This window comes from Porites lutea, chromosome 14, assembly GCF_958299795.1.
Source record: "Porites lutea chromosome 14, jaPorLute2.1, whole genome shotgun sequence".
NCBI classification, from domain to species: Eukaryota; Metazoa; Cnidaria; class Anthozoa; order Scleractinia; family Poritidae; genus Porites; species Porites lutea.
Genome location: NC_133214.1, coordinates 15173543 through 15187571, shown reverse-complemented (window position 1 = coordinate 15187571; position 14029 = coordinate 15173543). Strand labels below are relative to the sequence as shown.

The 14029-nt window shown below is 41.7% G+C and overlaps 1 protein-coding gene across 1 annotated transcript in view; it reads left to right on the top strand.

Annotated features, from left to right (window-relative positions):
- The window catches only part of LOC140925184 (spectrin beta chain, non-erythrocytic 5-like), a 63945-nt gene that overhangs the window by 43926 nt on the left and 5990 nt on the right, over positions 1-14029 (top strand). Inside the window, exons 50-60 of the mRNA XM_073375148.1 lie at positions 1312-1650; positions 2535-2852; positions 4618-4853; positions 5567-5729; positions 6296-6484; positions 7809-8150; positions 8498-8857; positions 10116-10297; positions 11611-11768; positions 12534-12763; positions 13127-13357. Coding sequence (XP_073231249.1) covers positions 1312-1650; positions 2535-2852; positions 4618-4853; positions 5567-5729; positions 6296-6484; positions 7809-8150; positions 8498-8857; positions 10116-10297; positions 11611-11768; positions 12534-12763; positions 13127-13357 — 2748 coding nt within the window. The remainder of the gene's footprint in view (positions 1-1311; positions 1651-2534; positions 2853-4617; positions 4854-5566; positions 5730-6295; positions 6485-7808; positions 8151-8497; positions 8858-10115; positions 10298-11610; positions 11769-12533; positions 12764-13126; positions 13358-14029) is intronic.

The window sequence follows — 14029 nt, the reverse complement described above, 5'->3', positions numbered from 1 at the left end:
TGAGGCTAATTGTAAAGCCATTGATATGAAAATGATTTTTAGTCTTATGCAAGTAAAACTCATTTTCATGCTCTTAGCCTTGTTTTGAAAGTGAGAGTCTTTTTAACTCGAAAATGGCTTATTCGAGAGATGTGCGGGATGTGTGTGATCCTTAGATTATTTTAATCTTTTAATCCACGATTTTAATACGAGGAACAGCGGGACCACCATTGCTTTGCCGAAAGTGAAACTTGACTTTGCTCGGAAAAGTTTTTACTTTTTAGGCGCTTCAGCTTTTAATTCTTTACCTTTAAAAATCAAGCAAATTAGCTGTAGGATACTATTTAGGGAGTCTTTAGATCATTTTTTGTATAGTGTAGTTAGTTAGTTAGTTGCGTAGTCATTCTTATCTTATTTTAGTTTTTATCCTTATATTATGTTTTTATGACAGGACCCCTTTGATAACAGTGCTCTTGCACTGAAGGGCTATCCTGTATAAATATTCGTTATTATTACTATTATTATTATTATTATTGCAACCACGGTCAAAAGGGACTGGGAAATTTGCAAAAGCTAAGAAAAGTACTTCAGAGCTTATGGTGTCATTCGCTGTTTGTAATGTAATATCTTACCAATGTACAGTAATTGCACTAATTAGGAATGGTTATCCATAGCAACCGCGCAAGCAGGAACCACCCCTGCAGCGGCCACTAATAGGCACCGTCACACTGGAAATTGATCCAGTGGAAAAATCCTTACCTGAATAGATACTTACCTTTACGGACAGATGGGAGATGGGAGGATGAGGCAAAAGGAATCCGCGAAGATTCGCGGAAAAAAAACATCCAACGGATCCGCAATGACCCACGACGAAAGCAAAACTAAAAGCCCTGTAACCTTAGGGAGTTGCCCCTGCAGAACACGTGCTTGGTAGAGTGAAGCCGCTGGCCGCATTGGCTCGATTTTAACCGTTTAGTCACATTAACGTTCTTGATTTTCCTTCGTGAAACGCTTACTTAAACGGCAATGTTGTTAGTCATGTTCAGAACAGGGGCTGTTAACAAAATTTCGAGTCAAGTTGCGAGAAAAAAAAAATTGCCTATTCGCCACTTTAGAACCGAGAAGAAATCTGGGGCGAGTTAACTTTCGCAAAGACCTCTGGGACTGTTACTACGGACAGGTTAAAAAAATAGCCAATAGCTGACCGGCGCATCTGCACTAACGACCCCACAAACAATTGCGGGATACAGTTCTACAGGGGCGAATTGTAACTTAGGTTAACTTTGGTTTAGCGTTGTTGTAAAGCTTGCGCCACGTATCGTTTCTTCCTAGGCGGAATCCTGGATAACTGAAAAGCTCCAAACGGCTAGTGATGAAAGTTACAAAGACCCAGCGAACTTAGAGAGCAAACTTCAGAAACACCAGGCTTTTGAAGCCGAGCTGACCGCGCACGAGGAGGCTATAGACGCGGTACGAGAGACTGGTGAAGAGCTTATTACATCCGGGCACTTTGCAGCCGAGGAAGTGGAGCGTCGCATCGAGGCATTGTATCTTCATTGGGAAGAGCTGCTTGAAGCGTCAGCCAATAAGGGCAAGAGATTAGAAGAGGCGAGGGACCATCAAAAATTCAATCAAGAGGTTGATATTGCAGATTCTTGTATCAGTGAAAAGGTAAGAGGCATAATTAAACCTGCTTATTTGCGAGTTTTGTGTTATTGGAAAACTTTTAAATAGCTCTCGAGAAAAAGGCAGAAGACAGAGAAATAGCGTTTTAGAATCTGATCTAGAAACACGGCTGAGTTTTTACCGCTAGTTTTTTCGAGAAAAAGATTCACTGAGCCTCTCTTTATTAAAAGAATGCACAGATCCTTTCAATAAACTCGTATTTCGCATTTTATCAATGCTAAAACACTTAGGTGCCCCTTATTTTGTGAACTTCATAAACACTTTTGCTAGTTTTTGAGACTATACAAAACAAAAAGACTCAGTGACTCTGATTTTGAGTTCCCCACTGGTTGTGGAAACGTCAGTCACTGTCAACAACCAGTGGCGGATCGAGACAAGGGAGGGGGGGGGAGGGGCGTCATCCAGTCCCTGAGATAAGGAGTGGCCCTGTCTTAAAAAAAAATTTCAGTCCTCTGGGCCTCAGTTGGGGTCAAAATTAAGGGATTCAAACAAGAAAAATGAGAAAATTGGGATCAATTTAGGTCTCTGGGAAACTGCCCACCTACCCCTCCCTTTAGCCAACGTTTTGCCCTAAGTGAGAAGTAAGTGATAATGTTGGCTTAGGGGAGGGGTAGGTGGGCAGTTTCCCAGAAACCTAAATTGAACCGAAAATTCCACGCCGTTGTCGTTCAGAGGATGGTAAAGAATTGCACAATAAATTGTGCTTATGTGCAGAATTCTTTTCTTTTTTTTATATTTCTTTATTTTTACTCTTACGTTACCGTCGTCGATGGGTAAGCAAATTTATTTTTAAGTTATACTAGAAAGTGGCAGCTTTGTATTGTAGTTCGCTGTCGCTTTTATGAATGTTCTCTAACCCATATTTTCAGGAAGCAGTGGTATCTTCAGAAGACACAGGGCGAGACTTTGAACACTGTGTGCGCTTACAAAAGAAAATGAAGGCATTCGATAAGGACTTGGCAGTAGAGGCTGCAAGGGTAGAGGCGATCGATGAACTGGCTCAAAAACTCGTATGCCAAGGCCATGCTGGATCAGCGGATATCACCCATCGCCAGCAGGCGCTGACCGAGCGGTGGAATCGTCTCCAGGACCGAGCTAGTGAACGACGTCAGCAGTTAGCAGAGGCTAATGAGATGCATGCCTTTGACAGGGATTGTAAAGACGTTTCAGATTTAATCAACGAAAAGGTATTTGTATCGCTACCTCTTTGTACTTAGTACATATAGCTGATTTAGTGAAGGTTGCTTTGGGCATTGGGCAACTGCGCACTGGGAAGCTTTTGTTGGGTGGTCAATCAAGCAAATCATTGCAGTGAGTTCTGTAAGCCCAAATGCTCAATGCCTAATTAGCAATTAATGAATGAGGCTGAGCAGGATATGAAGAATTGTGCAGATTGAGGAAGGTGGATAACACCATCCGAGATCTGCATAATTCTTTATATCCTGCGAAAGCTGAATTCATTAATTGCTTTATTATTCATTCAAAATCATTTCTAGTTGAAAATCAAGCTAAAACATGCTTACCTTCGTCGATGTTAAGTTCACCTCGATAGTGCATGGTTAGAAGATAAAGGGCCGTTCAGGTCTGCAAATATACTCCAAATAGCTGATGTTGTCGGTCGAGTTGTCTTCTTGCTATGTTTTTAGACAATAGTTCGTCGTGAAACGAATAAAATGTTCCGCCGACTTCTCGGCCATTTTTCTCTTCACAACCAAAACAACTCAACCTCGTCCCCAGGTCTTGTCTGTTAACGGTGCACAAACCTGCAACTGTGCTGCACTTTTGACGTCATCGGTTGATTAATCGCAAAATTCTTCCAAATTTGGTCAACAGTAGCTGGTTATGGTGAATTATGCGTGTGCTTTTAGCCAATCAGAAACGGAGAAATATTTTGAATGAATAATAATTGCCAATTACCGATACCCAAAGCAACCTTCATTGAATCAGCTATATACCCTTCCGGCGACGTTTACACTAGCTTGCCCCCATGTCTCTATTCTTTTGTTTTACGCGGAAAAGAAAATCTCCTTTGTCTCCTAGAAGTGGTCAAGTTCAAATTCCTTTTCGTAAAATCGCTAGAAATAAAAGTTACTACTGTACTATGAAACAGTTTTCATTTGAAAGGTGCCATCATGGATTTTCCACAGGTTTAAAACTTACATTGACAAATAAAATCTTCATAATCTGGCCAAGGTTTCGTGGCGAAGCCGTCACTAAGATTTTCGAAGGTCCAAGTAGAAGGCTACTTACAGTTCCGTAGGCACAAAAAGAGTCTACCTGATTCAATAAAGGTTACTTTGGGCATTTGGGAAGCTATTGTTTGCTGGTCACGCAAGCAAATCATTGCGTATGCCCAAACGCCCACTGACCAATTGCCAAGCAACCTTTGTTGAATTAGGTGTATATATGCACTTTCAGTGTTCAATTTTGCTAAGGGATAGTCTTGTAGTCAAGGGAATTATCATCCATTGTAGCAGCTAGCCAGAAAGAAGTTCATTTCCTTACTTTGATTTTGTTTAAACCAGGTTTATGACAACTAGATATATGCAGGAGCAACAATCCTTTATAATCTTTCCCCTTTCAATATAGTGAACTGTAATCACATCAATGTCAATCCCAGTCTTCTTTTCTACTCGACTTTGCGGAGCTCCGCTTTTTCGCATCTTAGGAACAAGTAGGACAGAACCCTGGGAACAAGGTTGTAACCACGTTACCAGGGAGTTACAGCAAAGACGTTTTTGATCGACGCACATCAACCGGAAGTGGAATTTTGCAATCTTGGGGCGTGATTTTGACCAAATTTTCGGGCAAATCGTCTCTATGAGAGAAAAGATACTTAGGAATACAAATTTGGTACCGTCAAGGCATATTAAAAACAAAAAAGGACTCACTTCCGTTTGACGTGCATCGCTCAAAAATGCCTTTGCTTAAGCCCCGTACTTTCTTTTCTAGGCTGTTGCATTTTCCAGCGAGGATTTTGGCCGTGATCTTTCTGGTGTCGAGGCGCTTTTGAGAAAACACGATGACCTGGAGCGAGACTTAAGTGTCATTGAAGGGAAAATGGAAGCGCTTGAAAGTGAGGCTCGTCGTCTGGCTCGAACCCAGGCTCTCATGGTACCGGCCATTCAATCTAAGCAGGCAGAAATCATTGAAAACTGGGAGAGGCTGAATGACTTGTTTGATGAAAGGTAATGATGCTATATAGTATTGTGCGTAAGTCGCTGAAACACGCGCCGAGGCATTTTTTCCTTAATTTTTTTCAGAACTTTGTTGCAGCACAAGTTGCAAGACCATCCTGAACTTAACTTGTCTTTCAACTCTTTCGTTTCACGAAAGCAAGTGTAGAAGGAAGTAGGATCATATTCGTATTTCTCAATAATTACTGCAGCTCCTCCGTTTTAGAGAGTGTTACTGTAAGCAACGTCTCGCGCAACAAAATTGTCAGAAAATTCACATCGAAAGGAACCCATCGAAAAATATCAATAAACTAGTAGTATTCATAGATTAATGAGTGCGTTCGAGTTTTCGTAGCTCCAGATTAGCTTTTGTGTCGTTAAACATTATTTCAAAATGAATTAAGGTCACCCTTGAGTACCACAGGAATCCCAACTGAGTACCACAGGAATCCCAAGATTATGTGTTGCGTTCTCCTAACGTCGAACGCAAAAACATCACAGTTTCAATCAGTGTTAGTGATAAATTAATCAAGATTTTGCGGATTGAGCTGTTGCAGTGAGTTATTTTATTGGGGAATTAGCCTTTCACCCCTGCATTAAATTATGAAGCCTCTGGAAGAAATCCCGTACTATAGGCATTTCTGTAGTTTATATAGCAATGTTAGCATATTTCCGTTCATTCCCGCATCATTCACTATAACATGTTTTTTCTGTTCGTTTTTCAGAAAAGGTAAATTGGAAGCTAATCGGCTCCTTCAGATCTTTTTAATGGACTACCGTGACCTAATGGCCTGGATGACAGACTTGGCAATGCGTATTTCATCCGGGGAGCCCGCAAAAAACGTCAGAGAAGCCGAGGCATTGCTTGAACTACACATGGAAAGAAAGGTACCCAATGTGCAAATGCGTTCATTCATGTTGTTCTATTGTGGTCATCTCTTTCCTGTCGTACTAATGGTTATGGCACTCTGTTGTTCGTCTCGCAACGCTTCTTCCCATGATTGGTAAAAGTGGTCTATCAGGGTGCCAATTCCTAATAGAGAGCATAACATTCTAAGACAAAGACGACTAAGAAAAAGAGATTTTGTTACAAAGTAGAGTGTACGCGTGAACCAGAGTCATTTTGGCGGGAAAACGCGAAAACCGTCGTCAATCTACTATGGGTTTTGGTGAGAATGCGATTGTGATGGAAACAAGTTATCAGCTGTTAGAAGTTTTATGATTTTTTGCTCGGGAAATGGCTTAATTTCCTTCAATAAAGATAACCGTGCTAACGTTTTTGGTAAAAAAAAAAAGTACGATAAAGCTTTTGGGGTGTCGACTTTTTGAGAATACGCCAAAAATCGTAAAAGTTAAATCTCGTTCTCGCAGTCTTCCTCGTCCTCGAATGTAAAGGTCTCTACTGAGTGAATTTGGCAAAACTGTGTCGACTTTAATTTTGTTTGTTTTTAAAGGGCGTTATTGAAGCGCGCATGGATTCGTTCACCAGTGCGCACGCATTCGGCCTGAGTTTAGTGGATCAGGGCCACTTCGCTGCCGAAGAGATTCAAGAGAATTGTGAGGAGATGACACTGGTGAAAGACGAACTGATGGAGTCTTGGAAAGAAAAGCAGGTTGAGTTGTCACAGTCTTATGAACTACAGGTAAGATTGGTGTATGCACGCATTGCGCATCTATCATATACAGGCAAGGAAAGACCCTAAGAAAACATCAGCCATTTTCTGGTTGCGCGTGGGACTGGGTCAGTGTTGTGTCGAAATGCACTATGGGACTGGGTCGGTGTTGTATCGAAATGTACTGTGGGACTGGGTCAGTGTTGTGTCGAAATGCACTATGGGACTGTTTTGATAGGTAGTGTTTAAAAAACGAGGAGTCAGTATTAACTCGAGTTTGTATACCTGTTAATACACGACTGTGAGTGTTTTTGAGCGGCTTCAAAATCTGTGATATGATCAACTCATTCTTGCATTAATATTTAGATTTGGGTTTATTTTGGTCTAAAAAATTGACGTAAAGTTTAACCGTGTCTTATCAGATATAAAGAAACTCTTTAAACATTAATTTAATTTGTTTTTTCTTTGTGGATTATTAATGAGTTTCTGAATCTTTAATGAGGAAGCCAACTTCACTAAATAAGAGGTTTACAGAGGGATCCTTTTATAAGACTGTACCATTTAGCTAAAAATAGTATGGCTGTTAATGTAAGAATAACATGTATTAAACTAAAAAAATGTTCTATAATGCAGGATAAAAGTATGTGTTAAAATTTAGCTTTAGATACTCCGCGCTTAATAGCTGCTTAAATATCTGCAGCAAAGTTTAATGTATTCCAATGTCCGTAGTCGAAAAGGGAAAAGGCTGGACTTAATGCGGAGCATTAATTGGTTATTTTACGGCGCATGTATTCAACGTGGTCTCCTACGTAAGGTTCTTAAATATGGAAATGACTGAACTTCGTCAAGAGGGTCATTGTAATTTCCTATTACAAAGTAGCGGAAAACTTGGTCAAAACTCGTCGCCCAAAACAGTCCCATAATTCAATTCGGCACGACAACGAGCAAAGCTTAGGGCAAGTTCACAGTGGCCAATTGCTGGTCGATATCTACGTAGATCTTAGTTTATGTTAGCAAGGAAGTAGAGTATGGACCATGCATAATCGTATTAAGAGGGTTGTTGCTTGTGACATGATAGGGGGTTCGTTGTCCGAAAGCTTTTCAGCAGGGCAATGGTGGTTTGGTTCTACCTTGCATTCTTGCATAGTACTTAGCCCTTGGAGAGATCATATACATGTTACAACCACTTCTCTATCAACGTATGGTATTATGGGTAGTCCAACCAAAATTTATGAGGCTGAATTCCCTTGTATAACCTCTCCGTATGCAGCCTTTTTCGGTAAACCTCCTTTCCTGGCCATAAGTTTTCAGGCTGGTCTCTTACACCGGATACACCTTTAACATTTTCTTCTAGCTCTTTTTGCGCGACGCAGATCAAGCAGACGCGTGGATAGCGGCGAAAGAGGCATTTCTACAAGCAGAAGAATCTAGCGACAGCCTCGACACGGTTGAAACGCTGCTGAAAAATCAACTCAACTTTGAAAAATCGCTCACGGCTTACGAGGAAAAGATCAAGGCCTTACAGCAGTCCTCTGACCAGTTGATACAGCAGGAACACGTGGATTCGGATGTCATAAGTGAACGGTGCAAGGAGGTGCTGGAAAATTGGGAACGACTGAAAAAGCTGGCCACGGCCAAGGTTGGAGATTTAGGGGAATCGAGGAAGCTGTTTCAGTTTTTGAGAGACGCTGAGGAGGTGAGTAATAAGTTATTCGATAAACGTGGACGTCTCCTTCGCCCCCTCGCAGAAAAGAGGGTAGCCTGTTCCAGGTGTTCTTAATGTCGGGCCGGCGCAAAGAGATGAGAGCGGGAAAGATAGCGAGTTGGTGTGGTAGTTAGAACTGGAGCCAAAATGCGTCCCGCAATTGTCTCTGGGATCGCTATTGGGGATGCGCCGGTCAGCTATTGGCCGATTTTTTCTCCTGTCCCTTGTAACAGTACCATAAGCCTTTGCGAAAGTAACAAGACCCAGTTTCCTTGTCGTTTCGACTCTGGCGAATTGTTATCCGTTTTGAAATCCACTTTCTTTCTCAAACAAAACAGATTGAGTCATGGATGAACGAGAAACTACAAACAGCGTCTGAAGCTTCATACAGAGAGACGTCCAACCTTGTACAGAAGCAACAGAAACACCAAACATTTGAAGCCGAATTAACCGCGAACAAGGGGCAACTTGACAACGTGCTTAGCACAGGGCAGGCGCTTGTTAACTCCACGCCTCGATCACGTGAAACCGTAGAAGCGAAGCTTAAGGATTTGAACGAGCTGTGGAAGTTTCTGGCTGATATGTCCTCAAACAAAGGTCAGCGGCTCAAAGAAGCTATTCAACGGCAAACATTTGAAAAGAATGTCGGTGATTTGGAGTCATGGATAACAGAGAATGAAAACAGTTTGGCCTCTAAGGTTAGTGTACATCAACGTCCATTATTGGAGAATTTGGGAAAAAAATGACCATTTACTATAACAGTTGAAAAGTGAACTCAACTTTTGGCAGTAATCACCGTTGGATAACCTTGTTAAGTAATATTGTTAGTCGGTTTACTGATCTTAGTAGTAAGTTAAAACCACACTCTGCAGCATTATGAACGTTTTACTCAAAGTGCTGCTAAGTATTTTTCATTTGAATGGTCACACCTTAAGATTACATTCACAGACTCTGACGTTAGAACCACCTTGTACAGCATAATAAACAGTACCCCAGGAAAGTACTGCTCAGTAGCTTTCACTTGAATGGTCACACTTTAGGATTTCATCCATAGACTCAAAAGTTAGAACCACCACGTACAGCATAATAAACAGTACCACAGGAAAGTACTGCTCAGTAGCTTTCATTTGAATGGTCACGCTTTAGGATTTCATCCATAGACTCAAAAGTTAGAACCACCACGTACAGCATAATAAACAGTACCACAGGAAAGTACTGCTCAGTAGCTTTCATTTGAATGGTCACACTTAATGATTTCATCCACAGACTCAAAAGTTCAAAAGTTGTACATCATAATAAACAGTACCACAGGAAAGTACTGCTCAGTAGCTTTCATTTGAATTGTCGCACTTAATGATTTCATCCACAGACTCAAAAGTTCAAAAGTTGCACAGCATAATAAACAGTACCACAGGAAAGTACTGCTCAGTAGCTTTAATTTGAATTGTCACACTTAATGATTTCATCCACAGACTCAAAAGTTCAAAAGTTGCACAGCATAATAAACAGTACCACAGGAAAGTACTGCTCAGTAGCTTTCATTTGAATGGTCACACCATAGGATTTCATCCGTTGACTCAAAAGTTGGAACCACTTTGTACATCATAATAAGTAGTACCACAGGAACGTACTGCTCAGTAGCTTTCATTTAAATGGTCACACTTTAGGATTTCATCCGCAGACTCAAAAGTTAGAACCAGCTTGTACAGCATGATAAAAAGTACCACAGGCTGGAAAGTACTGCTCAGTACTATTCATTTTAATGGTCCCATCATAAGAGTTCATCCACAGATTCAGGTAGAACCACCTTGTACAACATAATAAAAAGAACCCAAGAAAGTACTGTTCAGTAGCTTTCACGTTATAATTTCATTCACACACTCAAAAGTTAGAGCACCTTGTACAGCATTTGTAGCAAATTGTATTCTAATTGAGAGAGTATTTGTATATTTGAAGGATTTTGGTAAGGATGTAAAGAGTGCCAATAATCTTATAAAAAAGCAGCAGTTACTTGAAGCAGACATCACCTCGCATGAGGACAGAGTAAACGAAATCTTGCTTCAGGCAGCTGAGTTTGTGGAAGCTGATCACTTTGAGAAGGATGAAATTGAAGACAGGGCCAAAGCAGTTGCAGAAAGGTACTAAATGTCGGCTTGTTGCGTGAATAGTAGTAAGACCGCTGCCTGTAAGTGGCCCAAATCTTCAGGTCACTGACATTCTACTTCCAATGCATGTCCTTTACCTCCACTGAGCAGCTACTTATTCTTAGCACTAACTTCCCACTTTTAGAAAAATTGGTTTGGGGGAGGGGTAGGTGGGCAGTCTAGGAGACTGCCCACCAACCCCTCCCCCAGCTCATCTTTAATACTAACTTCTCGTTTAGTTGAAAATTTTGAGTTGGGGGAGGGGTAGGTGGGCAGTTTCCCAGAATCTTTTACTTCGTGTTTCTTTCCAGGGGCTCTTTATCACCACTGTGGTCGTGGTGAATTTTAGGGGACTTCTTACCTCCCATACACGCCCTTAACTTAAAACTTGCTGGTCCTTTAGTTTGTTTTTTTTCGACCCCTGGGTTTTGAATGTCTCTCTCTTCCCATACTCTTTACTACTTCCCCTTTCTTGGTGCTCCCATCTACCTGTGGGGAAGGATAGAGCCATCCAGATGCATGCCTCCTACTTTCAATCCCCGCCTTTTTCTAGGAGAGGCTCGGGAAACGTCCTGTACTCTCTACTACCAGAAAATTCCCTCTCTTTAGTGGTGCTATTTATCCCTATGGAAAGACAGGGATGTCAGGACTGCACACATTTCACACTCTATATTCCCAGTTCTCTTTCCCTTTGTATTGGCTTGGATGGGCAGGGTTGTATGAACTTTCCACTCCCCACACCTTTTACTCCTAGTGTAAAACGGTTCCTGTTGTTCCCCACTGCCCTGGAAAATTAGGAGAACTTGACCCTTGTAAACCTTACCTTTGGAAAGGAAGTTGAATAGAAGATAATCCTTTTAAACAATTTTCAATTTATTTCACTCAAAACAGCGCTCTGGTGCTCGATATCCCTTTTTATTATATAAACACCACTGAAATACCAGGTGAGCTTTCGCGCGAAAACACGATATCTTCACACGTGAAAAAACATGTTATTTTCACATGTGAAAGTATCACCGTTGCTATGGCTACATAATAAATCTCGCCTTTCGCCGGATAAAACTGTTTCAGTGAAATGGTTTGGTATTTCATTGGTGTTTATATAATAAATAGGACATTACATGGCCGCTTGGAGATACGAAATTGCTCTTCTCGTGTTGAAAATATTTCACTCGTTCGCTGCGCTCACTCGTGAAATATTTTTCAACTCTCGAATAGAAATTTCGTATCTCCGCGCGGCCATGTAATATCCTGTATATAAGCTCGATTCTAAATTTAATAGAATCTATTCTAAATGTTTTGTTTAGGTTCATGGGTCTTTCCAAGCCGGCTGAAGCACGGAGAGATAAACTCCAAGACTCGCTCGTTCTTCACCGATATCTCGCCAATGTGGAAGAAGAGCTTGCCTGGATACGAGACAAGGAACCGCTTGTTAAGACTGATGATCTTGGGCGCAACCTAATCGGTACGGTTGTAGACAGGAGCAAATGCACGGCTATATTCGTTTTTTCTGACGATGTAGTCACAAAGTCCAGAGGACTCCTTTAATTCGGCACTTCGTGCCTCGTCCGGAAACATCGTTTTCAGACTACGTCGTCGTTCGGGTGACAGTCATTCCGTTGGCGCCATTCGACTATCCGGACTGACTTGAAACATGATCGCAGGGTGCTAAGATTTTTCACTTGTGAATAGTTGTACAGCATCAGTCGCAGCACAGAAAAATAAAAACTGGAATTAAGATCAAACAGAATGCTTCTGTCCCTTGTGAATGTAGTTGCCTCTGAGATGTAGCTTTGAAGTTTTGACTGCTCACTGTTGATTTTCTTCATGCGATGAGGTCAAATGTTTATAAATTACAATTTAAGGCCGATACACACGAGGGATTTTGCTCCCGGAGCATGCTCCAGGGGCACGCTTCGGGAGCAAAGCTCCTCCGTGTGTACCAACGATTTCATGGGTATACTTCATCCTCGGGAGCGCAATTTCCACCCCGCAAAATGTTCCACGATATTTAACAGGTTAAATATTTGGGAGCAAGCTTCCCGGGCAAATTGAGCGAACTTGAAAACGCTCCCTCGTGTGTACTGACGCGTGCAAAATGAGCCTGGAGCATGCTCCGGGAGCAAAACCCCTCGTGTCTATCGGCCTTTATAGCACTATGGTCAACTACGATTGCGGTTGTGGTGTCAATTTTTTATTATTAAGTGTCATTTACTTTATTCATATTTAGGAGTTCAAAACCTTCTCAAGAAACAAGAGGCTGTTGATGCAGAAATAACAGCGCATGAGCAGCTTATCAATACAGTGATTTCCACCGCTGAGCAGCTTTTAGAGCGTGAACACTACGCTGCGGATGAAATCGAGGCTCGATGTGCCAAGTTGCAGGACAGCTGGGCCGAGCTAACAAGTTTGTCAGCGGCTCGACAGCAAAAATTACAGGATTCTCTTAAAGCTCAACAGGTTTCAAACTTTAAAATCTAAGCTTACTTATTCTTCTAATTACGTGTAGTTGGTTTCAACTCTTCTTAATGATATCAATGCATTAGAATCATTTATCCTTGACCTCATAAAAAACGCGCTTCATAGAAGCCTATAAACGAACTGGAAGCAATTTTTTTGGCGTAGCAAACAAACACGGCTTGGAGACAAACACGTGCTTCGCGAGTTTAGTAAACAGACACAAGCGCGTGCGGATTTATGTCATCTGTGTAGTAATCATTTCCGCGCGAGTGCGCTGCGAAAGGTCCCGCGCGAAAGGTGAATTTTCCCAAAGAAACGGAGAGCCTTTGCTCGTCTGTAATTTTGTATTCCTCCATTTCCTAGTTTTACACAGAGGTGACTGAAGTAGAGACCTGGATACGGGAGAAACTGCCACGAGTTTCGAGTGAGGACTATGGCCGAGACGAAACTAGTGCCCAGTCCCTGCTGCGTAAGCACGAGACCCTTGAATTGGAGTTAGATAGTTACAGAGCAAAGGTCGAAGATCTCAGGAACGCGTGTCAGGATTTGGTGAAGGCCGAGAATTTCGATGCAGTGAGAATTCAAAGGCGCCAGGTAATATATAAGTTTGTTTTCCAAATTTAGTGGATGTTTTTTTAAGATAAGATCTAGACACTACTGGGGCGCTTGTCGCCTATTGGCCATGAGGTCCCAACTAACAGTCCTAGAAGTCTTTGCGAAAGTTAACTCGGCCCAGTTCCCTTCTCGTTTTCCAAAGTGCCTAATGGGCCACTTCCGAGTTCCAAAACCCGCACTTTCAAAATGAGGCCAAGTGCACAACCTTTCTTGTGGAAATGAGTTTTATTTGCCTGAGAATGAAAAACCATTTCCATATCAAAGGCTGAGCACTTAACCTTGTTTTGATACAGAGGCCCGGGGGAACACGGAAATGGCCTATTGGATAAAGAATTAAATTCGGAGCATGCAAACAAGTTGTGTTTGCTTTTTCCTTTGTTTCTGATCGAGTAAGCAATATCCGCAGGATTTTAACTTTGAACCAGTCATAACGTTTAAGTGCAAATTAGGGAAACTGGACTGGTGAAAGCAACTCTTCTAACATCTCAACAAATGACGATGACACTGCATTTGTTTGGCTTCCAAATTCTTCAGTACCGAAGTTCAGAAGCAATTTTCGTCGATAATAATGTGAAAATTACCCGGACGAAAACGTACACTTTGAGGCGAATGGCTAAACAGCAATCATCCCAGACCGTTATCAGCTAATCT